The following is an 18,747-nucleotide window of genomic DNA, read 5'->3' as shown; positions in this document are numbered from 1 at the left end:
ATAGCAGCTTGCCGTGGGAATTAGAAGAATGGTGGGAGGGCGGGAGCCAGTTTCTGCCAGAGCTAACCTCCCGTGTCCATAACTCTTCACCTTTTCAAACGGCCTCCTTGATTAAAGTTATGGTTTTCGATATTAATCTGCCATTTGCACCTCGATAATGCACTTCCCGTAGGAGAAACAAGATGCTAGCCATGCGGCCCACGTCCGACTGCAATATATGCTTCAACTTCTGTTCGGAGGAGCTGGAGGAGCGACCAATGAACAACCACAGTGTCTCGGATTTGTTCATCTCATCTGAGGAAGGATGCTGCACTTGCAGGATATTGAAAGACTGTATTGATAGTCTTTTGGACGTACAGTCTGCTTCGGAACACATATGCCAGTTCACTGTTCGCAAACACGGAGGTGGGTATCTTTTCCCTCAATTTAACATTTGGAACATCAGAAGTGAGAGTCAAGTCACTGGGATTGATCTGTATAGGGTAGCAGGTGAGACGGCAACTTATCCATTTCCTATATGACCCTAAATGGCGAGGCTAACCCACGCAGCGGAGTCCTGTCCCTGGGAATTTCTTCGGATGAAGCCTCACTTACCTGGAAGCACGGCATCTGACGAGAGCTACTCATGGGCATATCAGCAGATGGAGCGGTGTCTGTCAGAACACCCTGGCTGCGGACCCGGTTTGGGAGCTACCTTGCCCACCAGAGTTCTCGACCTGGGGCATCACAAAGCGAAAGTGAAGTTACTAGAGACGCAAGGCAAGAGTGGCCAATATGCCACTTTAAGTCATAGCTGGGGCGACCCAGCTCATATGACTACGAAGTTGACCTCACACACTCTTGTCGACTACAGAGCTGGTATCTCGATGGATTTAATGCCGCAAACGTTCCAGGATGCTGTTTTGTTGACAAGGAAAATGAAGATCTCCCATCTTTGGATCGATTCTCTTTGCATTATCTAGAGCGACAAAGACAAGGATTCTAAGGAGGATGAGGAGCTTTGTCGAGAAGACTGGGCACAAGAGTCTGCTAAGATGTGTTCAGTCTACGCGAACTCGTATCTGAGTCTGGCGGCTGCTTCTGCTTCAGGGTGTCGTGATGGGCTACTCTCTCGCCCGAAAACGGTTAAACTTGAAGGAATTGACCCCGAGGGCTCCAAATATTGCCTCTTCGCCCGCAAGGAAATCAGACACTACAGCTCCAGTTACCCATTGCTGGATCGCGGCTGGGTGTTTCAGGAGAGTCTACTCTCACCTAAAACGCTCTTTTTTGGTCAATACGAACTCTTTTGGCAATGCAGAGAACTCGCTGAATGTCAATGCTCAAGCCTTCAATCTAAAATTAAGCACTACCCGGAATTCCTTAAGCTTCCTCTTCTAGAGCATGCAACAAACCACAGCAAGGCCTTTGGCCCTATTCAAACGTGGCACCAATTGATCTGACTTTATTCAAGCACCACGCTAACCTTCCAGACCGACAAACTAGCCGCTATCAACGGTCTTACCGAGTACATGAGCCGATTAAGGAATGGCAAGTATATGGCAGGTTTATGGGAAGACTCCCTGGCAATGGATCTGCTGTGGAGGGTAGACACAGCCGGGACAAAGCAGCCCACAAGGACTGAGCAGGAAAACTATCCAGTGGCTACGACTCCTTGGAGCTCCGAGAAGTGGCTCTTTCCTACCTGGTCTTGGGTATCGGTTAATGGCCGAATTGAATGGGATCTTGACAGGGTTCTCAAAGACAGCACGGCGGAAGTTTTTCTTGTTCGTAGACCTGATGAGCCACTAAGGTTGAGAGAAGCAGCCCCCAAGAATCCAGCGTACAAACTCGAACTGCGAGGCATCCTCGTTCCCACCAAGTTGAGTGAGGTTAAGATCTCTCTCAATAGAGAAGTTAACTTCCATGCGGATTATGATTTCGAAACATGTCATAAAGGGGTTGTCAGCCCGGAGGCAACAGTCTACTGCCTGCGAGTATGCAAGTACAAAAACGAATACAAGTCACTAGTACTTATACGTATCGACGAAGCTGAGAGGATTTATGAGAGAATCGGGATCCTCCAATACACGGGAGAGCCGAGTGGCACGTGTTCACTTCCAGATGAAATGTATGAGATGTATGAACTTGATGAAGAGGCGAGCCCTTGCCCTCTACCGATGGTTAAAGGGCTACCTTTCTGGTGGGAACTCCATAAGGAGTGGAAGCCTGAGGAAACCGACATCACGATCAAATAGAGGCAAGCTGGAGGAACGAAAATTTGTCTGTACAGAAGAAGGCGAGTTGAGATTGAACAACGATGAATCAAAGCCTGCTAGGATATCATCCCGTTGAATTGGATTCTCAGTAGCCCGAGGTTGATTGCTCTGCTGAGGCTGACTGCTGTTTGGAGGCTAATCGATGTTCTGAGGCTGGTCATTTCGTGGCAGATCAGGATCAGGGACACTGTCCGATAACTTCTGCTTCTTCCCTTGGGTCTTGACCTCTGGTGTGAATGATCCATTGCCAATAGCTCTGATAGATCTTCTGAACTTGACGTGTAAGTAGCCATGTCTCTTCTGGAAGATCTTGAGAACTCCACTGGGGATATTTCCTTGATCAAGGGCACGTATCGCTGCTAGGTAATCCCAATGACGGTAGACTTGCTCTTTTTCACCGGCGAGGTTGTAAAAATTCCGCTGCTTCCGTGCATGCTTGTTAGCCATAAGCATGGGCATATCTCGATTCTAACATGTCAACCATTTGGGAAGACAGCGTTCAGGTAATCAGAAACTCTTGAATGCCCCGAGTATAGTTAGTTACTTAGGTCTTTTGAATGTTTCGAGCGCAGTGAGTGATTCAAGCCTCTTAAATACCTCAAATACAATAAGTAATCCAAGTCACTTGAATGTCTCAAGTATTGGAAGTGATTCCAGGGGATGCCCGATACTTCCTTTAGAACCCTTGGCATGTTCTATAGAATACGCTTGGGAGACCGAAAGTATAGTATCTGGTCTAATTTATATATCTATATGTAAAGCTATTTTAAATAGCCCCGAGTTGGGGGACGTCGCCCAGTGTTAGTTTTTTGTTGGTCTGTTGTTCCACCTCCTCTTGTACGTAGAGAAGATAAAGGCGATATCGGGATAGCTGAACAGCTTGGAAGCCCATATAGGGCACACTCTCGTAGGGGAAGCCCGCAGGGTACCAGAGATGGAGAGCAAGGCGAGCCTCGTCCATCAAGCAAGTTCAATTATATTCAACGAACTTGGTTCGCTCTTCACGACCCCATGCTACTATAGTAACCCCTTTAATACGGATTACTCTCTCTAAGGATACCTTAGTTGTAAGGATATATTACCCGGTCCCGCGTGACGTTCCCATATAGATACGGATTCCCTCTTAAAATCGACTTTTTCTTAATATCCAGAGTCCTTCTAAGTTACGTCCCTTTTCCATAACTTAGATAGAGGGTAAATAGTTGGTTCTTCCTACCCTAGATAAACTAGGCAGGGTGGTTGTACGCAATAAGTTAAGTTAGGAAAGCAGGCAGTGGTTAATAGCCCACGAATAGATCGGTTCCACTGACTATTCCGCTTAATTACTAAAACGTGTTATTTGGTATGGTGAAGAAGTGATCATCGAGGCAGATTTCAACATGTATGTGTATCTGAATTATAATATAAAACTCCTATAAACGCCCATACTTTATATGCTCCCGAAGTTTCGAAGATCTAATTATGAAATCACACAACTCGGTCGCTCATACTGCAACACGCATGTACCCATTTCCCCCTATTCCATTATACGTAGGCTCCGTATAAGTATTCTGGGCATGCCAAGTCTGCATCGAGAGACTCTCCTTAATCTTCCCCAGCTTCTTCTTCTGTGATGCCCTCCTCACCACATAGATCGTGACAACGAAGGTCAGGAGATATACGATAGCCTCGATGATCGAAATAAACCACGTTCCATTCTGTTCCCGAGTTAACACTGAAGCTTTTTCGAGAAGGGAACAACTGCCTTGGTAACTCACCTGCATGGTACACAGTTTCCCAAAATCTAAGAAGCTCGCTACCTGTTCTTGAATCGAATCTGCCGCGTTGCTGCAGCTATACCCCCAGAGATCATTGCCCGTTCTCGCAAACCGATAGAGTCCAGCGGCAATGGCCCATGAGACGAAATGGGCTGCTGTAAAGAGATATCCCGCGTACGAGGTGAAGTTGCTAGCTTTGTTCGCGGCTTTGACTCCTCCGCAGCAGTATGCGCAAAGGGTGATGAGATTTAGGAAGAAGGTGACTGTGGCTATTGCGAGAAGCATAAAGCTCGGCCATACCTTGGCTGAAGTCGAGCCCCATGGATGGAGATTTCCTGCTACTACGCGATTCTTTGTTAAGTAGTATTTGACGATGGAGTACGACATTGTGCCCATCATGATCCCATTGAGGACAAGTGAAACGAATCTGGAAATGAATCGTAGGACTCGAATGACTCGTTTGTATCGCTGGAAAAAGGCATGTTAATATTCTCTTATTTATAGCACCAATGGGAAGACCCTTCGATTATTTTAAATTCTGGTGATCTTCGCCTCGAGAATGGTGTAGTGTAGTGGGGGACTCACCAGGTCCTTCTTTTCATACTCGGCAATGGTAGGCGTTAGGTCCTTCGTCGAATTGCGTAAAGGCTCCTTAGATGCAAAGGAACTCGTGGTAACTGTGCTATTGTGCTTCTTCCCGAACAATCCCATGGTGACGGCTAGTGTTGAATATGGGTAGGTTCCCTGTGGTTTTGCACGCTGCACACTCGCTTCGTCCACAATAAGTGCTTCAATAGAAGAATGGAATGCGATTTCGAGAAACAGAAAAACCAGGAATTGGAGAAGAGAGAGGCATCAGCCCAAAGGCATATCTAGCTGCGGCTACCCAGCCAACATATCGTGGACGGATTCATCTCTGACCTGGTGACGGAATGCACCCAGCCGGATATTCAAAATCGAGGCTGAATGGGTCTGGCCGAGTCTATGAAGCGCCCATTTTTCAGCCTTCGCCACCTAGTTATGTAGCTGCAGGCTTCGTGGTTTACATGCGGCGGCGATGCCCGCAGTCGCGGTAGTTTATGGCGTATTCAAGCATTGGACAGCGCTGAAAAGGAGCTGAGGTAGGGCTGTTATTGGCGGAGTTTGGCAAGTGGGTGGTCAGCATGCAGCCTTACTGTACATGCGGCATTGCATAAAGCGTATTACGCTATTGTCAGGAATCGAATCCGACCAGGTGGAATCTCTGATGCCTGATATATCTGATGTGGGTGTAATTTATGTTTTTGTTGTCGGGAATTGGTTGCTGGTTTTACCTTAAAGGGGCGTAGATAGGGGCGAAGGGAGGCGAGCCTCCATTCGGATTAGCACCTTGTTCAAGATAACAGCATATGAGAGGGAGAGATCAATGATGGAGAACCTGGATGCGTTATAGACATCAAATCGAATGCCTCGCTAGTCGGATAATGCTGTAATGTGTAATAAATGCTGCTATTTCCAATCCGTTCCTCCCAAGTTCCTCGATTAATAGGCATGCGATATATAAATCGCTGCAATGTATGATTCCCGGTCCATACCCAGCCTCATGCGATTCTATTACCCCGTCATTAGGCATCAAACATATACAAAAGCCAAAGAAACCCGATTCTAAACTGCCGTAACAGGGTATCAAAACTTATTTCACAGGGACTTCTTTGCTTCCTCCTGCTCGTTGTAAGGATGCTTGATCGTCAAGCACCAGATATCGAGGTAATCGCAAATCGTGACGATAACATCAACCTATTACTTGGTCAGCTGTCTGATATTATGTTAGTTTTAGGCCTACTTACCACAAAGCTTCCATAGACGCCAATGGCCATGCCCAGCATGCAGAACATATACGCAACCTCATATTCACCATCACCTAGAGCACTTGGCCAGCCAATTCCGATATGCTCCGTTAGGAACGGACCTAAGGAATCGAACACAGCGTATGTGAGAGGCAGGACCAAGACGTTGTAGTATGGGAAATCGAGCTTGACGAGATGGGCTGTGATAATTTGACCGACAGAGTAGGCATTTATAAGCCCAGCGAGGAAGACGAAGGGAACGAGATGATTGTTGAGGATATTCGGGTTGAGGTAGAGGTACGCGGGGATCAACGTCCAGGTCACCGCAAACGGAACGAGACCTAGAAGGGCACCGCGAGATTTATCGCCTCGGGCTCGGCGAGCTTTGATGACGGTGAGGCATCTACATTTAGGAGTTAGTCCAGTGCCTATTGCTATGGAAAGAATTGGGATAGCTCACGATTGGATAGTATTAAAACCCATCACTACTCCACCTTGAACGATGTACCACTCCGTGAACGGCATCTCATAGACATACTCGGGGATAAACGCATATTGCGGAATGCCGACTGTACGGAACATCGATTGTTGCCAAAAGCTTCCGCCGCCCTTGATCGCCGTGAATATAAATATCCCAATAATCATGACAATGCCTTCTACTGGGCCAGACACTATGCCTAGAGTGAGGGTCTTCGTGTGGTATTCGTCCCAAGTTTGCACATAGAATGTCAAAAGTGCTAGACGCGGTCAGCGGGGCCAGTGCATGTTCGCGGAGAGAAAACATACTTGCAAAGAGTGTCATGACCGTCTTCCAACCTAGTCCAAAGTTCTGCGACGCTGCGAAAATGAGGGCTTCGAGGGATGTGTTTAACGCGTCCACGCCATGGTCGAATAATTCTCCTAATGGCCCGCTCTGGCGTGTTCTCCGTCTGCGATCAAATTAGCAGATTTCCCCTCGAGTAGTTTCGATTCTGCAAAAAACATACGCTTGTGTCCCATCCACAGCATCAAAAGTCTGATACAAGAAGAGCCCCAGCGCCCAGCTGGCATACACCCAGCGAGGACAGTCCTGATCCAGCGTCGGCGTGTACCACAACAGCGTCAACACATTTACCACCACAAAACTGAAGCCGGTAAGGGTGATGAGATTCGGCGCCATCCACATGGGAAAACATTTTATCACGAAATTCGTGTAGAACGGCTTCAACACGTATCGCGACAGCAGGGAATGGTCGACTCCTGAGTATTTGTACTGCTTCAGGTTGGGAAGCTTTTCTTGTCGCACGTAGACCATGATTGCGGTTCGTTGATCGTGGCAGACCAAGAGAAGAGAAGGTGGAAAGATAGATGCGACTGGTTCAAGCCGATCGATTGCTAACCACGGGCGTGAGTGTGGAGGTTGGAGGTTGGAGGTTGAAAGGGAGGGCGACCTTTGTCTTTACCCTGGAAGGTACTTATCTTGCCTACAAATTCGACTCGTGAAATTAGAGACGCGCCGCCGAGACGCGATGCCCACACCCACGTCATTTCTGCTAAATTCAAGGTACTGTACTATTACAAGGACTCGTGTCGCCTACCAAAAAACGGGGTCTCTATGTGGTTGGAAACAAACCGCCTGGTTTTAGACTATGAGCATTACTCGTGCAAGTGAAGTAGAAGTATTTCCAAAAGAATATTGTGACTGTTATCATAGAATAAGTTATCTTTTATCTTCTAGATTTTGTTACCTTCCGGACTCCTAGCGAGACCGAAACAGCCAATCTGTGGCTTTTGGACAACCATTATCTAGAACATCAATCAAAATGCATTGCATCGTCAAATGCTCAACTCAACTCCAGGTTTCCCGCTATTCTTAAGCAACAGACTCAATTACCAGAGCCGCAACACCGTCCTCGTCACTGCGAACCACGATCTTACTTGTAACCCCAGACTTGCTTGAATATGCCATCCGAATGTTGGCAGCAACCTTTCCACCAGTGACAGTCTTTCCGAAGAGCTTGAGCGTGTGAGTGGTCGTGTTGATAGGCACGTCAGTACCTTCCAAGGGTTGTAAAGAGAGGGTTTTGGTGAGTTGTTCGGTGGCATCTAGAAACTATTAGCATCTGCAATTCAAGTTACTTCCCATGGCTGTACTTACCGGCAATACTCTTGACACCGCTGAGTTGCAATGTCTCCTCCGCCTCATCGCCCGCCGCACCAACTTGCTCCCATATATGATTAAAGTTGCCCGCGAAGGCTGGGATAACATAATCGCTTCCAGTGAGCTCAAGATCTTCAACCTGGTATTCGTCGTCGTATCCAGTCTCCTCGGGCTCGCCAGTAGTCGGGTCGATTTCCTTGGTGCTAAATTTCAAAACGTTCGTAAAGCTACTGCCGGGGAAAGACGTTTCCCCGTTGATCTTCTTGAAAGAAACATATACGGTGCCTGGCTCGTCGGTGACGAGTTTGGCTGCCGGAATAATAAAATCTTCCTCAAGCTCATCTTCCTCTGTGGGAGTGGCAACAACAGATACGTCCTCGAGCACTGTGTCTGGGAGCGTGTTCTTAACTTCATATTGGAGAACAATATGCTCCTTGAAGATATGCTTGACAACACTGACAACATATTCCGTTTCGGATTCCGTCAATTCTACCACAGGCGAAGACTTCAATACGCTGCCATAGGATTTCATTTCTGGTATCCGGAGAAGCTCTTGTTGGTATTTCTGGGCAGCAGCAGTAGCCGATGCAGCCGCTTCCGTGCTTGATGGAGCGACCTTGGATGGTCCAGCCTTTGGAGCTTTGATGGTGGGCGTGACCGTGGTAAGCTTTTTGGTTCGGTCTTCCGCATCGGCCTGCTCCTTGGTAACAACTGGAATTGCCGAGATATCGAAAGGCGTCTCAAAGGTAGATTTGTCATCTGCTGTGACATACATGACGAGCTGGTGCTCGAAATATGGAAGTGCAAATGTGTTTTCTGACGGCGGGTTAGAACATCACCGATATAAATACGAAGTGCCGCTTACCATTTTTGATGAATCTATCAGCCATCTCGTCTGTCTCGTCCATAAGTCTCAAATTTAGCGCCGCACGATCACGGACTTCATCATCAACATCATCTAGACATCGGGTGAGAAGCACCTGGACGCTGCGCTTGACTTCGGGGTCCTTTTGGCCAACTCCAAATTTCGCCAGAGCGGTCACGGCCGCAGCTCGGATGATCGCATTTTCGAGTACGACACGGTTATAGATGTATCGGATATATTTCGTGGGTTGCGAGGTTTTTGGGCCCTCTAAGCCAAGAAGGTGAAGAATACGGACCGCCAGCTTTGTGAATTCGCAGTCTTCGATGAACTCGCATAAGTGGGCAAGAGCATCCTCCTTGGATTCGGGAACAAACTTGATCAGATCGAACATGCTTTCTACAACGGCACGTTTGAACTCATAGCCACCCTCGTCCCGTAATATGCCGCTCAAAAATGCCAGCATACCAGCTTGTTTGCTGGGGAATTTGAGGCAAAGAGTCCGTATAGCTTCAACGATTGTTATCTTGAATTCATCGGTGATATCTGCCATGAAGCCTGAAATTTGCTTCATCAAACGATCCACACTAGCTTCATTGCCAGTCTTCAGGAGAGTAGTGATGGCAAATGTTGCGATGGAGCGGTTGGAATTAGAGATAAGGAGTTCGATATCTGGATTGCAAGAATGAACAGCTTGAGGTTTAAAGGATGCGAAGTTATGGAGGATTCGGATAGCGGCGAATTTCGTCACAGCCCGTGGGGAAGTTAGGAATAGTTGGAGGACGTGAATGGCCTGGGTGACCTCAGCGTCGGTGACATCTCGCAGGTCGCAAATCGCCTTTGCAGCCTCGAAGTTGACCATCTCGCTCTTATGTCGGAGCCAGCCGTCCAAGAGCTGCAGCATTGGCTTGCGGAGTTGCGGGTCCTCTTCTGCGAGCTGCGCCGCTAGACGAACAAGCATGACGGTCGCCGCTGGATTCTTCACAGCTCCAGCTGTCCCAAATTGCTGGACCATCTTGACCAACGCCATCCTGTCGTGCATCCTCATTTGGTACAGAAGGCCAATTGCATGGTACTGTGTCATGGTGGAGTTATTTACCGGAATTTGGCTTGCCGACGTAGAGAATCCGAGGGAGAACCCGCTAGATGATTTGGTAGACGTTGCTGCCTCCTGGGTCTCGCTCTGCCATCTTCGAACAACGTCGCGCGCAATCGGTAGAAGGTGGTATGATGAGACCAATGCGGCTGAGGAAACGGATGGGTTCTTGTCTACTATAGCCGTCTTCATGACACGCTCAATACTTTGCACGGTCGAGCCCTATAAAAGTCAACCAAGTCCACCCCCGTCCCCGAGTAACCTACATCGATAATACGGCACAACGCGCGAATGGCATTGGGTCTGTATATCGCATCTGTGCCACCACCGGTATCTTTCATAATTGTGCTTGTAACCATAATAATATCCTCCGCACAGTGAGCCAGCTCTTTGATGATCAAGTGGACCATCTGGCGTAAACTAGCATCTTTGTTCTGGAAGAGCTTCGAGATTCCGAAGAAAAGGGTCGTCGCTTCGTTGGAGGGAAACCTCTCCCCGGTATAAAGGAGGAGGGCAATCTTCGTGAGAAGGATCCGACATCTTCGCGGCTGTATTGGCGACGAATTGAATAGTCGAGCTATTGATATCAGCTCGGGTTGGGCTCAAAGGGGGGGGATCCACTGCGAACCTTCCTGGAATACGGACGTCCTGTCCACCCGCATGATCGCTGTGTCAGCATCTTCATCTTTCTTGCTGTAACTCATGGCGACTGAGGTCCGCTCCGCAGCTTCATGAATCGCAGGACAAGAATGTGAAGTGGTTCAAGTGGTCTCTAGAGTTGCGGTGGACGGGTCCCTGAAGTCGCGACGTAGCCAAATCCGCTCGTGGGCTGGTGTCACGTAAGCGAGCGGAGCGGAGCGGAGGTCTTGGCGTGTTCGGGCAAGTAGCGGAATCTCGAGGAACCTCGGTTTTAGGCCACTGTGTTGCTTCAAAACAGATTAAAAATACAATCGATCTACATCCTCATATAGTCACAGGGCATTCAACTTACGCTCAGTGCATAATTGGGAGACTTTATGCAATGGCGAGCTCTATTATTAGCGAGAGCATCAAACCTCGACTAGTTATTCGTACTCGTACTCGCATAGCAACTACTTTTGCGCTCTACGTGTCACTCCCCCGTATTTTACTCAGTCTCATACGCCTGCAACATGAGACTTTAAATCATAGTACGTCAAAATCTACGGCATGTCTATGTCTATATTGCAATCTCTAAAGTTGGATTTGGCAACGTCCTTAGGTTGTCCTACTAAGTTAGCAAACCAAAGTGTAATGTAACATTTCAGTGTTCTCAAATAGGGGCTGCCACCATAAACACAGCTCTTTTCTTTACGAGTGAAATATTGAAGCGACAACATAATTTGAGAGAGACTTATCGGAGTGGCAAATTTTGGAAGACGCAAATTGTATAACTGCAGTTGGGTCTTCCGTACGAAGCGAAGGTTATTCTCGTGGGCACTGCCTCCGCGAAAAGGAAAAACAGTAGGAGCTCCTGGCTGCCTAGGTACCTGATTTCAAAAAGCTTCAAAAAATTTCATCCTAATAATACAGTCTTGTCCATCCTCTGAACTGTACCATCCACCAATTCTAGGATCTATCTTAAGCCGCAGCCTTTGCAGCCTTCGTGGCCTTTGCAGCACCAGCCTTCGCAGGAGCAGCGGCAGCAGCAGCAGCAGGAGCTGCAGCAGCTGCACCCTGAGCCTTCACAGCACTGGTTGGAATAAAGATTGCCCACTCACCATTCACGTCAGGAACAGTAAGCGACCATTCATTCTCATCCTCCTCGAATTCAAATTCTCCTAGACCAGTAACGGCAAAAGTGTTGGTAGCGGGGTCAAGCTTCCCAATGGTACCCTTGCTAACATCTGCGGCGGCTTTGACAGCTTCAGTAAAGATATAGTCAACCTTGGTAACGTCCGTGGCGGGGTTCGTTGCACCGGCGGTGGCGATCTTGAAGGTAGAGCCATCGACATACATGAGACCGGCAGGTGGTGCAACCTTCGCGGCCTGGGCTGTGACAGCGACTTGGTTGGCGGTAGTAACGTTCATCTCAACCTCGAGGGAACCAGCATTCTAGACGAGAGTATTAGCACACGCTCATGTGTATCTTCGATGCATTGACTTACGCTAGCGGGGAATAGAACGTCGGTCTTCTTATTGCCGCCACCGATATCAATGGCTTTGTCAAATGCTCCAGTAACGTCCAACTCGTCCTTCACAGCCTCGCCCTCCTTCGCAGGGGCTGCTGCTGCTGCTGTGGCCTTCGCCGCGCCCTCCTTCGCAGTGGCTGCTGCTGCTGTGGCCTTCGCCGCGCCYTCMTTCGCAGTGGCTGCTGCTGCTGTGGCCTTCGCCGCGCCCTCTTTCGCAGTGGCTGCTGCTGCTGTGGCCTTCGCTGCACCCTCCTTCGCAGGGGCTGCTGCGGCTGGGGCTGCTGCTGTAGCATTGCCAGCTCCTGCGGCTGCTTTGACTGCTGAGGTAGGAATGAAGATTCCCCATTCGCCATTCATGTCCGTGACAGTCAATGACAACTCATTCTCCTCGGCTTCGAATTCGAGTTCTCCAAGGGCAGGGTCGATAACGAATTTGTTCAGGGCAGTGCAGAGCTTTCCAATTTGTCCCTTAGAAACATCCATCCCTTGAACAGCGGCACCTAGGTAATATGTCAAAAAAGGATCATATCTTGCGCAGTGTGTCAAGACTTACTAGCACCATCAATGACATAGTCAACCTTTTGGAGAGTAAGTCCAGCGGTTCCTTCTGCTAGGTTGACCTTGAATGAGGAGGGCTCAAGTGCTACGAATCCAGCGGGTGGAGCAGCTGGTTTTTTATTCTCCGCGACTGTCAATGTCCGTCCTTCCTTGTTCGCAAATTCGATCTCGAGGGATCCAACAGCCTATATCACCGACATCAGCTGTTGTTATTAGTACCACGGGACATGAAGTACTAACACTTTTGGTGAACAAGACATCGGTTTTGACATCCCCTCCACCAAGGGCAACTGCCTTATCAAACGTGCCGGCAACGTCCAACTCTCCAGCTTTCGCTTCAGCCTCACCGGTTGCGGCTTTGGCTGGGGCAGCAGCAGCAACAGTGGCTGCGGCTTCGGCTGGAGCGGCAGCAGCGACAGCAGCGACAGCGCCCTTTGCGGCCTTGTCGCACTTTTCACCCTTATCCCTAGGGAGGATGCTATCGTATGGTAAGGCAACGACAGCGGTGAGCTGAACTCCCAGAAGTAACGCTTTGAGCAGCTGCATCGTGAATTTGAATTCGAATAAAGAAGATTTCGAAAAGAGTGGATGGAAATGCCGAAGATAAGACTCGGGCCTGCCCGGTAACGAAAAGAATGGATAAAGATAAAAAAAAGGTTGAGGACTGAATCAATCAGGAAGAATGATAACCAAGATAAAAAGATCTACAAACCCGGAGTGACTCCCAACTCTTAAGTAAACGACGAGTCCCAGGGAGTCGTCCATGCTAAGCCACTGACTCCATCCCCGCAATTATATTCCCCCTGAGAAGGAGACACTGGAAACAGCAAGTCTGCAGTTCCAAGCAATTGCTAACCGTAAAGCACCCAAATCCATCTCTCAGACTTCAACTGCAACCGAGAGGAGGTTCTTTCAAACAGTGAGTGGACATTTCCAAGCAATTGCCAAGCTAATAGTGCTGGGCTTCTATCTCCAACTCCTTGTCTTAGCACCCGCCAAGGTACTCGACGCAGCCGAACTGCAGCTCCAAGAAATTGGCAATCCTGAGATCCTGGGATTGTTCGCACAACTCAATACCCGCCAAGAGGAAACCGAAACGCCAACGCAGTACAGACCCGTTTGAACGAGATGCTTGATTCTGGAACGCCGCATCGGGGCGCAAAGTTTAATGTTATTCCCGAGTTGTGGCATCTAGGTCGAACTCCGAAGTGTCTTCGTCGCCAATACGAACTAGTGTGATCTACAATACCTAGGTAGTACGAAGTATAATAAAGAGCATACAAACGGGTCTAGATATAAGAACCAGGTCCGACAACATAGAAAACGTGTCGTCCGCCCATCACACGTAAAATGAGGTGCCAGCACTACAAACACATCGGACAGGACGGCACAATGATACATGAAGCGTCTAGGGCAGGAACTACCGCGCAATCCTAGCACGCTCAGATTATCACAGATAATCTAAAAGACAGAGTTAGGCTTTACAAAAACCAAAAGGACGGATCTAACGTTTGGGCTGAACCTTTTGCGTTGGTGGGGCGTGTTCTGTTTCGATGTCAGCGTGCGTACCGAAAATGGGAAGCTGTCGCGTGTCTAAACATGCCCAGACTGCCAAGTGCTTCCAAGACCAGCGGACCATTTTTCATTCGTTATGACCCCGGAAAGTCGCACATCGGGGACCAAGTCTGATGTAATGGCGTGGATTCGCGGAGTGAGGAAGAAACCATGTAGTTGTAGGGCGCCATCATCCCTAAGCTTTGCTTGCGGATCTGCCGGAGCTCGTCGACGCCTATCGCGAATGCTCCGTATTTCGTACAATATGTTCGAAGCGAAGCGCCTTGCCTAGCGACGAAATCCTAGGGGATAAACGGGATAGATCCCTTGTTCCCACCTATTCTCCGAACCTCATCTTGGCCAGAAGCTTAGAAGGTAATTTGGCAACAGTCGTTGGTGGCTTCGAGCTAGACGCCTGTACCAATAGCTTCCACCACTGAGCTGAAATATTTGCCAAAACACATAGAACTTCATGAGAGTGAGACTCACTGCTTGCACTTCCACATGTTAGGATGAAAATTGCCACTGAGACGGGCTTAAGGAAACATATTTCAGCCTTCTTCCAAACATTGCAAGCCGGAGAAGGACCAGGAAGACAATATCAAACAAACTAGGACCAACCAAGCATGGGTCCGTATTACCACTGAGCAAGGTGAGAATAGCCGAGGTATACTCAGTACGTACTTCGTAGGTAGAATAATCAAGCTTCGGCAACTAAGGATGAACTTACGGAGTACTTTCCTACGACGGCACTGTCGTCTCTCAAGGGCCCCTTGGTCAACCAGAGTTGTGGCGGGAATAGCGAGGGGGTTGTTAGCATGCTACTCCTACTGTACTGTGAGATCATAGCGCCGAGCTGTTGTTGCAGCCTTTGCTGCAGGTGTTGGGGATAGATGGCCACTTGAAGCATGGCAACGAGCCGCTGTACCAGTGTTACTCCTGGAGTCGGGTCGGGAACCGGGGAATCAGGGAGCCTATTCTGCTACTGAGTCGCCAAGCAACCTCTTGTGCTATACGGAGTAGCAAGTTGCAACACCCATGTACCAATTAGTTGGAACACAATACCTTGGAATGTCCCAGATAGCAGAGGAATAGACAGGGTCTCTTGAAGCTCCTAAAACAACAACGTCTCGAGTAAGATGGAAGATTCTACTTCGTAACGAGCTATGAATTCCATAGCCGCCCAACCTTAAGAAGGTCACGAAGTACAAGACCTCCATTGGAAGAGGTTGGAAGTGACTTACGTTTCTATAACCAGGGTACTGCCCGATCTAGTCCTACCATATATTACCACTGGCAAAAGATGGCGCTGATTCTCTTTCTTATCCGTTTCCACTTTCTTTGGTAACCCTAGAAAGGTGTCAGTCCCAAACCTATGCAGTACGGTGTGGCACGGAATGGGATGCTAGCAGAGTGCGTACCCGAACACACTCAAGACAAATGGTAGGAGTTGGAGAGTATTCGCGTGTCGAGGTCCATACTCCATACTTTAACTAGTAGTCCCTCCGCCTGCTAGGGACTGCTAGGCACTACTAGGGTCTTTATGATTCGCTAGTAGTCGTGGTGTTGCTGTTGGTAACTCGTTAGATGCGTGGACCACACTAAAATATACGTTAGCGATGCTTAAACAATATAAGAAAGACAATTTAACTGATCTTGATCGTCATAGTAGCAAAATGCTACCAGAGGAGAGGGGATCTGACGTGAATCTGCCGATAAAGTTCATACAGGGAAAGTGGACCTAATAAACACGATAAATGGGGTACACTGCAAGCACCAAGCCGGACAATGTAATGTCCCAGCTTTAGGAGAGCCCTCGCACGCTAGAACTTCGGGGTATCAACGTCCATAGCGACAAAAGGAGTCAACATACCATAAGGAATCGCTCTGAATATCCAAGACACTGCCATAACAAGACTTCCAATGCGCATCGTCTCTCTTGTTCCTCACAATGAAGCAATAACTTATGAGGGAGAAAGGGAGGAAGTGGAAGTGGTGGATGGTTTGGTATTTAGAGATCTAGCCCGGGCGATTCGGGGGTCTAGGCCTTTCTCCGTGTTACAGCTCAAAATCCGAGGATTACCCGGCACAGCCGGTTCAAACTCAATAGATTCCACAGACATTTATGGTCTCTAATGGGAAAGTCTTTATAGATCTTAAGTTCGTTTGGTAATAAAACCTATAGTATTTATAAAAATTCAAGACGCCAGTTAACTTAACAAAATGCACTAGAAACCTGTTATAGAACTAGAATTTAAGGCTGCGAAAACGAGTTCTCCTTCCTCTGGGTCGTTTAAGATAAGATAAGCAATTTTCTGCCAAAATCAGCTGCTTTCTAGCTGTTTAGGAAATCCGAATTAGTGTATCGGCAAACATACTCCGCTTTCATTATTGAGCTCCCGGAGAGCGCCGGGTTCGATTCCCGGATTCGGAGAACTCGTTAAATTCAACAAATCGTATCTTTTTGGAAATTTTCAGAGTTATTTCTCTTTTCTCTTCGCTTTTGACTTTTTTTATTTTTTATATTTTTAGGAGATAAGTTGGGATATCCACAGTATCCTTGTAATCCACTCATCCGAACCAATACGCTGACCAAAGGAACAACAAGTGGAGCTCCCTGAAAAGTAATAAGACCAATGCCTCAGCTAAATTAAGTAAAGGTGATCAGAAGCAGGGTGTCGGGGAGTTTCTATCTTGTAATGATAATAAAAGCAGGATAACGACAAATTCCCAAGAAGAGTTTCACGATCGCAGTACAATAAGAGATAAAGATAGATATTGCACTGCGCCTTGTCTGTCTACCAGGCCAACTGCCAGCAAGCCAGCCTCAAACGCCCAAAACCCAATCCACCATTTCTCGCCGTTTGACATCGTATTCACTATGATAGTTTAGAGATACAACGATTGGACGCCAAAACGCCATGCTGGTCAAGGCGACGCATATTTTCGGCATATTCCCATGCCAAGACCCAAGCTGAACCTCCACCGCATAGGTTCCATATCGTGGACAAGGCGGAGTCAAAGGGTGAAAGTCGAGACTCAGCGCGGATGGAGATTTTTGGTGTTTAATAGCGCTTTTGTGGTGGCTATAATTTATTATTGGATTTGGTTTTGTGACTCTTTTAGAAGCTGTGATGATCCTGAGTGGGATTGAAGGGAGTTGTTGGATGTAGCTGAAATACTATTTCCGCAGTTCGAGAAATAGTGGCCAATGAGTAGGTCCGAGTGGCAGAACTGCGAGACAAATCCGGGAGGCGACAGCATACGGAATTCTAACGCGAGGTATCGGAGATGGATCAATAGAAAGCTGGAATCGAAAGTAGTGGTATCCGTTTCCTATATCAATATGGAGGAGAGTATCTCCGGATCCATTCTTGTACTTTTATCGTAGCATACTTCTCCTTGTTGAATCTTACTTGATAACCATCTCCAGAAACTTACTCCATCAAACCGTCATGATTTCCTCAAGCTTCCTTCTCCCGTTGCTTGCTTGTGGCGTCTTCGCCCTCCAACTGGCACAACCCGTGCCGCAATTCTTCGATCCTCGCGGAGTAACATCGGGGGGTTGGTCTCTACAAGCAACATCCTGCCCAGTAGATAATCAGCTCTGTTCTGGGAGTTATTGTTGCCCAGCTTCTATGGACTGTGTCCATGTTTCGCCGCAGAACCATTGCTGCCCCAAAGGTATAAATAGGTTGACATATCCTGCTCTGAGGGGATATCGCTAACCTTAAAAGGGACTACCTGCCAGGCTATCTTCGTTGCGAGTCCACAATGTGCGGATGATGGTTGGTCGCTGTGGAATAAAACCACTGTACCCAAGGGGCAAGGGTATTTCTGTTGTCTTCCGGGACAAATTGGTACCAATAGCAATAATTGTGTCGCTGGAGGCACTCCAGTCGTTGCCACGCTTTCGGCAGAATTGGTGAGTCCTCTGGTTCGATGATTAAGACAGCGATATCGCCTGCATATACAAGAGAACAACTGGTAACTTTTGTTTGATTTTGCAGCTCTCCTCAGCTACGGGCGGCGTAGATTCTTCTTCGACGCCGACAGCTTCTCCATCGAACAGCAAATCACCTGCCACGCCCAAAGCGAGCACCACGAGAACCGGAACTAGCGAGACTTCACCAACATCTGCAACATCGGCTGAGACTTCGAAATCGGCTGCAGATAAGTTGTATACTTTGGAGCAGGTTGGTTATATTGGAGGATTTGCGTTCTTGGTTCAGATGATGCTGTGAAGGAGACATAACAAATTTGCGCTGGCAAGAGGGACGAAATATGTTGTGAGATTGATGTGATGGTCTTTTGTCCGTATGATAAATGAAGTGTTCGTTGAGGTATCTACTTTGATAGGTTTGAGAAACGTTCATAGATTAAGTTCAAAATCAAACACATATTGAACCTTGAGGAATCTATGATCCCAACATCATGCTAATTATAACCGCTTGATAGAGCTGGATGATCATGACCCCATAACAATCAAGTACACGCAACATTATCTACACAGAAGAAATAATAATGCGTAGAATGAGGCGTACCA

At 47.9% G+C, this 18,747-nt stretch overlaps 6 protein-coding genes across 6 annotated transcripts; 2 read left to right on the top strand and 4 right to left on the bottom strand.

The window, feature by feature from the left end:
* Window positions 1-217: 217 nt before the first annotated feature.
* BP5553_06750 (uncharacterized protein) lies at window positions 218-2,237 on the top strand (the record flags this gene model as incomplete). The annotated part of the gene is made up of 5 exons (XM_032015373.1): window positions 218-270; window positions 320-489; window positions 550-899; window positions 963-1,423; window positions 1,454-2,237. The coding sequence occupies 5 exons, from the start codon at window positions 218-220 to the stop codon at window positions 2,235-2,237; spliced, it is 1,818 nt and encodes a 605-aa protein (XP_031868794.1).
* Window positions 2,238-2,393: 156 nt separating this feature from the next.
* Window positions 2,394-2,717, bottom strand: BP5553_06749 (uncharacterized protein; the record flags this gene model as incomplete). The annotated part of the gene is made up of 1 exon (XM_032015372.1): window positions 2,394-2,717. The coding sequence occupies one exon, from the start codon at window positions 2,715-2,717 to the stop codon at window positions 2,394-2,396; it is 324 nt and encodes a 107-aa protein (XP_031868793.1).
* Window positions 2,718-3,742: 1,025 nt separating this feature from the next.
* BP5553_06748 (uncharacterized protein) lies at window positions 3,743-4,726 on the bottom strand (the record flags this gene model as incomplete). Its single annotated transcript, XM_032015371.1, has 3 exons — window positions 3,743-3,955; window positions 4,016-4,483; window positions 4,601-4,726. The coding sequence occupies 3 exons, from the start codon at window positions 4,724-4,726 to the stop codon at window positions 3,743-3,745; spliced, it is 807 nt and encodes a 268-aa protein (XP_031868792.1).
* Window positions 4,727-5,692: 966 nt separating this feature from the next.
* Window positions 5,693-7,135, bottom strand: BP5553_06747 (CDP-alcohol phosphatidyltransferase; the record flags this gene model as incomplete). Its single annotated transcript, XM_032015370.1, has 5 exons — window positions 5,693-5,791; window positions 5,842-6,244; window positions 6,302-6,578; window positions 6,628-6,770; window positions 6,828-7,135. The coding sequence occupies 5 exons, from the start codon at window positions 7,133-7,135 to the stop codon at window positions 5,693-5,695; spliced, it is 1,230 nt and encodes a 409-aa protein (XP_031868791.1).
* A 558-nt stretch (window positions 7,136-7,693) lies between these two features.
* On the bottom strand, window positions 7,694-10,643 carry BP5553_06746 (Coatomer subunit gamma; the record flags this gene model as incomplete). The annotated part of the gene is made up of 5 exons (XM_032015369.1): window positions 7,694-7,926; window positions 7,979-8,797; window positions 8,847-10,161; window positions 10,206-10,516; window positions 10,568-10,643. The coding sequence occupies 5 exons, from the start codon at window positions 10,641-10,643 to the stop codon at window positions 7,694-7,696; spliced, it is 2,754 nt and encodes a 917-aa protein (XP_031868790.1).
* Window positions 10,644-17,656: 7,013 nt separating this feature from the next.
* On the top strand, window positions 17,657-18,445 carry BP5553_06745 (uncharacterized protein; the record flags this gene model as incomplete). Its single annotated transcript, XM_032015368.1, has 3 exons — window positions 17,657-17,885; window positions 17,939-18,126; window positions 18,212-18,445. 3 exons carry the CDS (start codon window positions 17,657-17,659, stop codon window positions 18,443-18,445), a joined length of 651 nt encoding a protein of 216 aa, XP_031868789.1.
* Between the last annotated feature and the right edge of the window lie 302 nt (window positions 18,446-18,747).

The sequence above is a fragment of the Venustampulla echinocandica genome (genome assembly GCF_003357145.1).
Source record: "Venustampulla echinocandica strain BP 5553 chromosome Unknown scaffold_4, whole genome shotgun sequence".
NCBI classification, from domain to species: domain Eukaryota; kingdom Fungi; phylum Ascomycota; class Leotiomycetes; order Helotiales; family Pleuroascaceae; genus Venustampulla; species Venustampulla echinocandica.
Note: the sequence above shows the minus strand (reverse complement) of the source record. Positions and strands in the feature narration are given on the sequence as shown.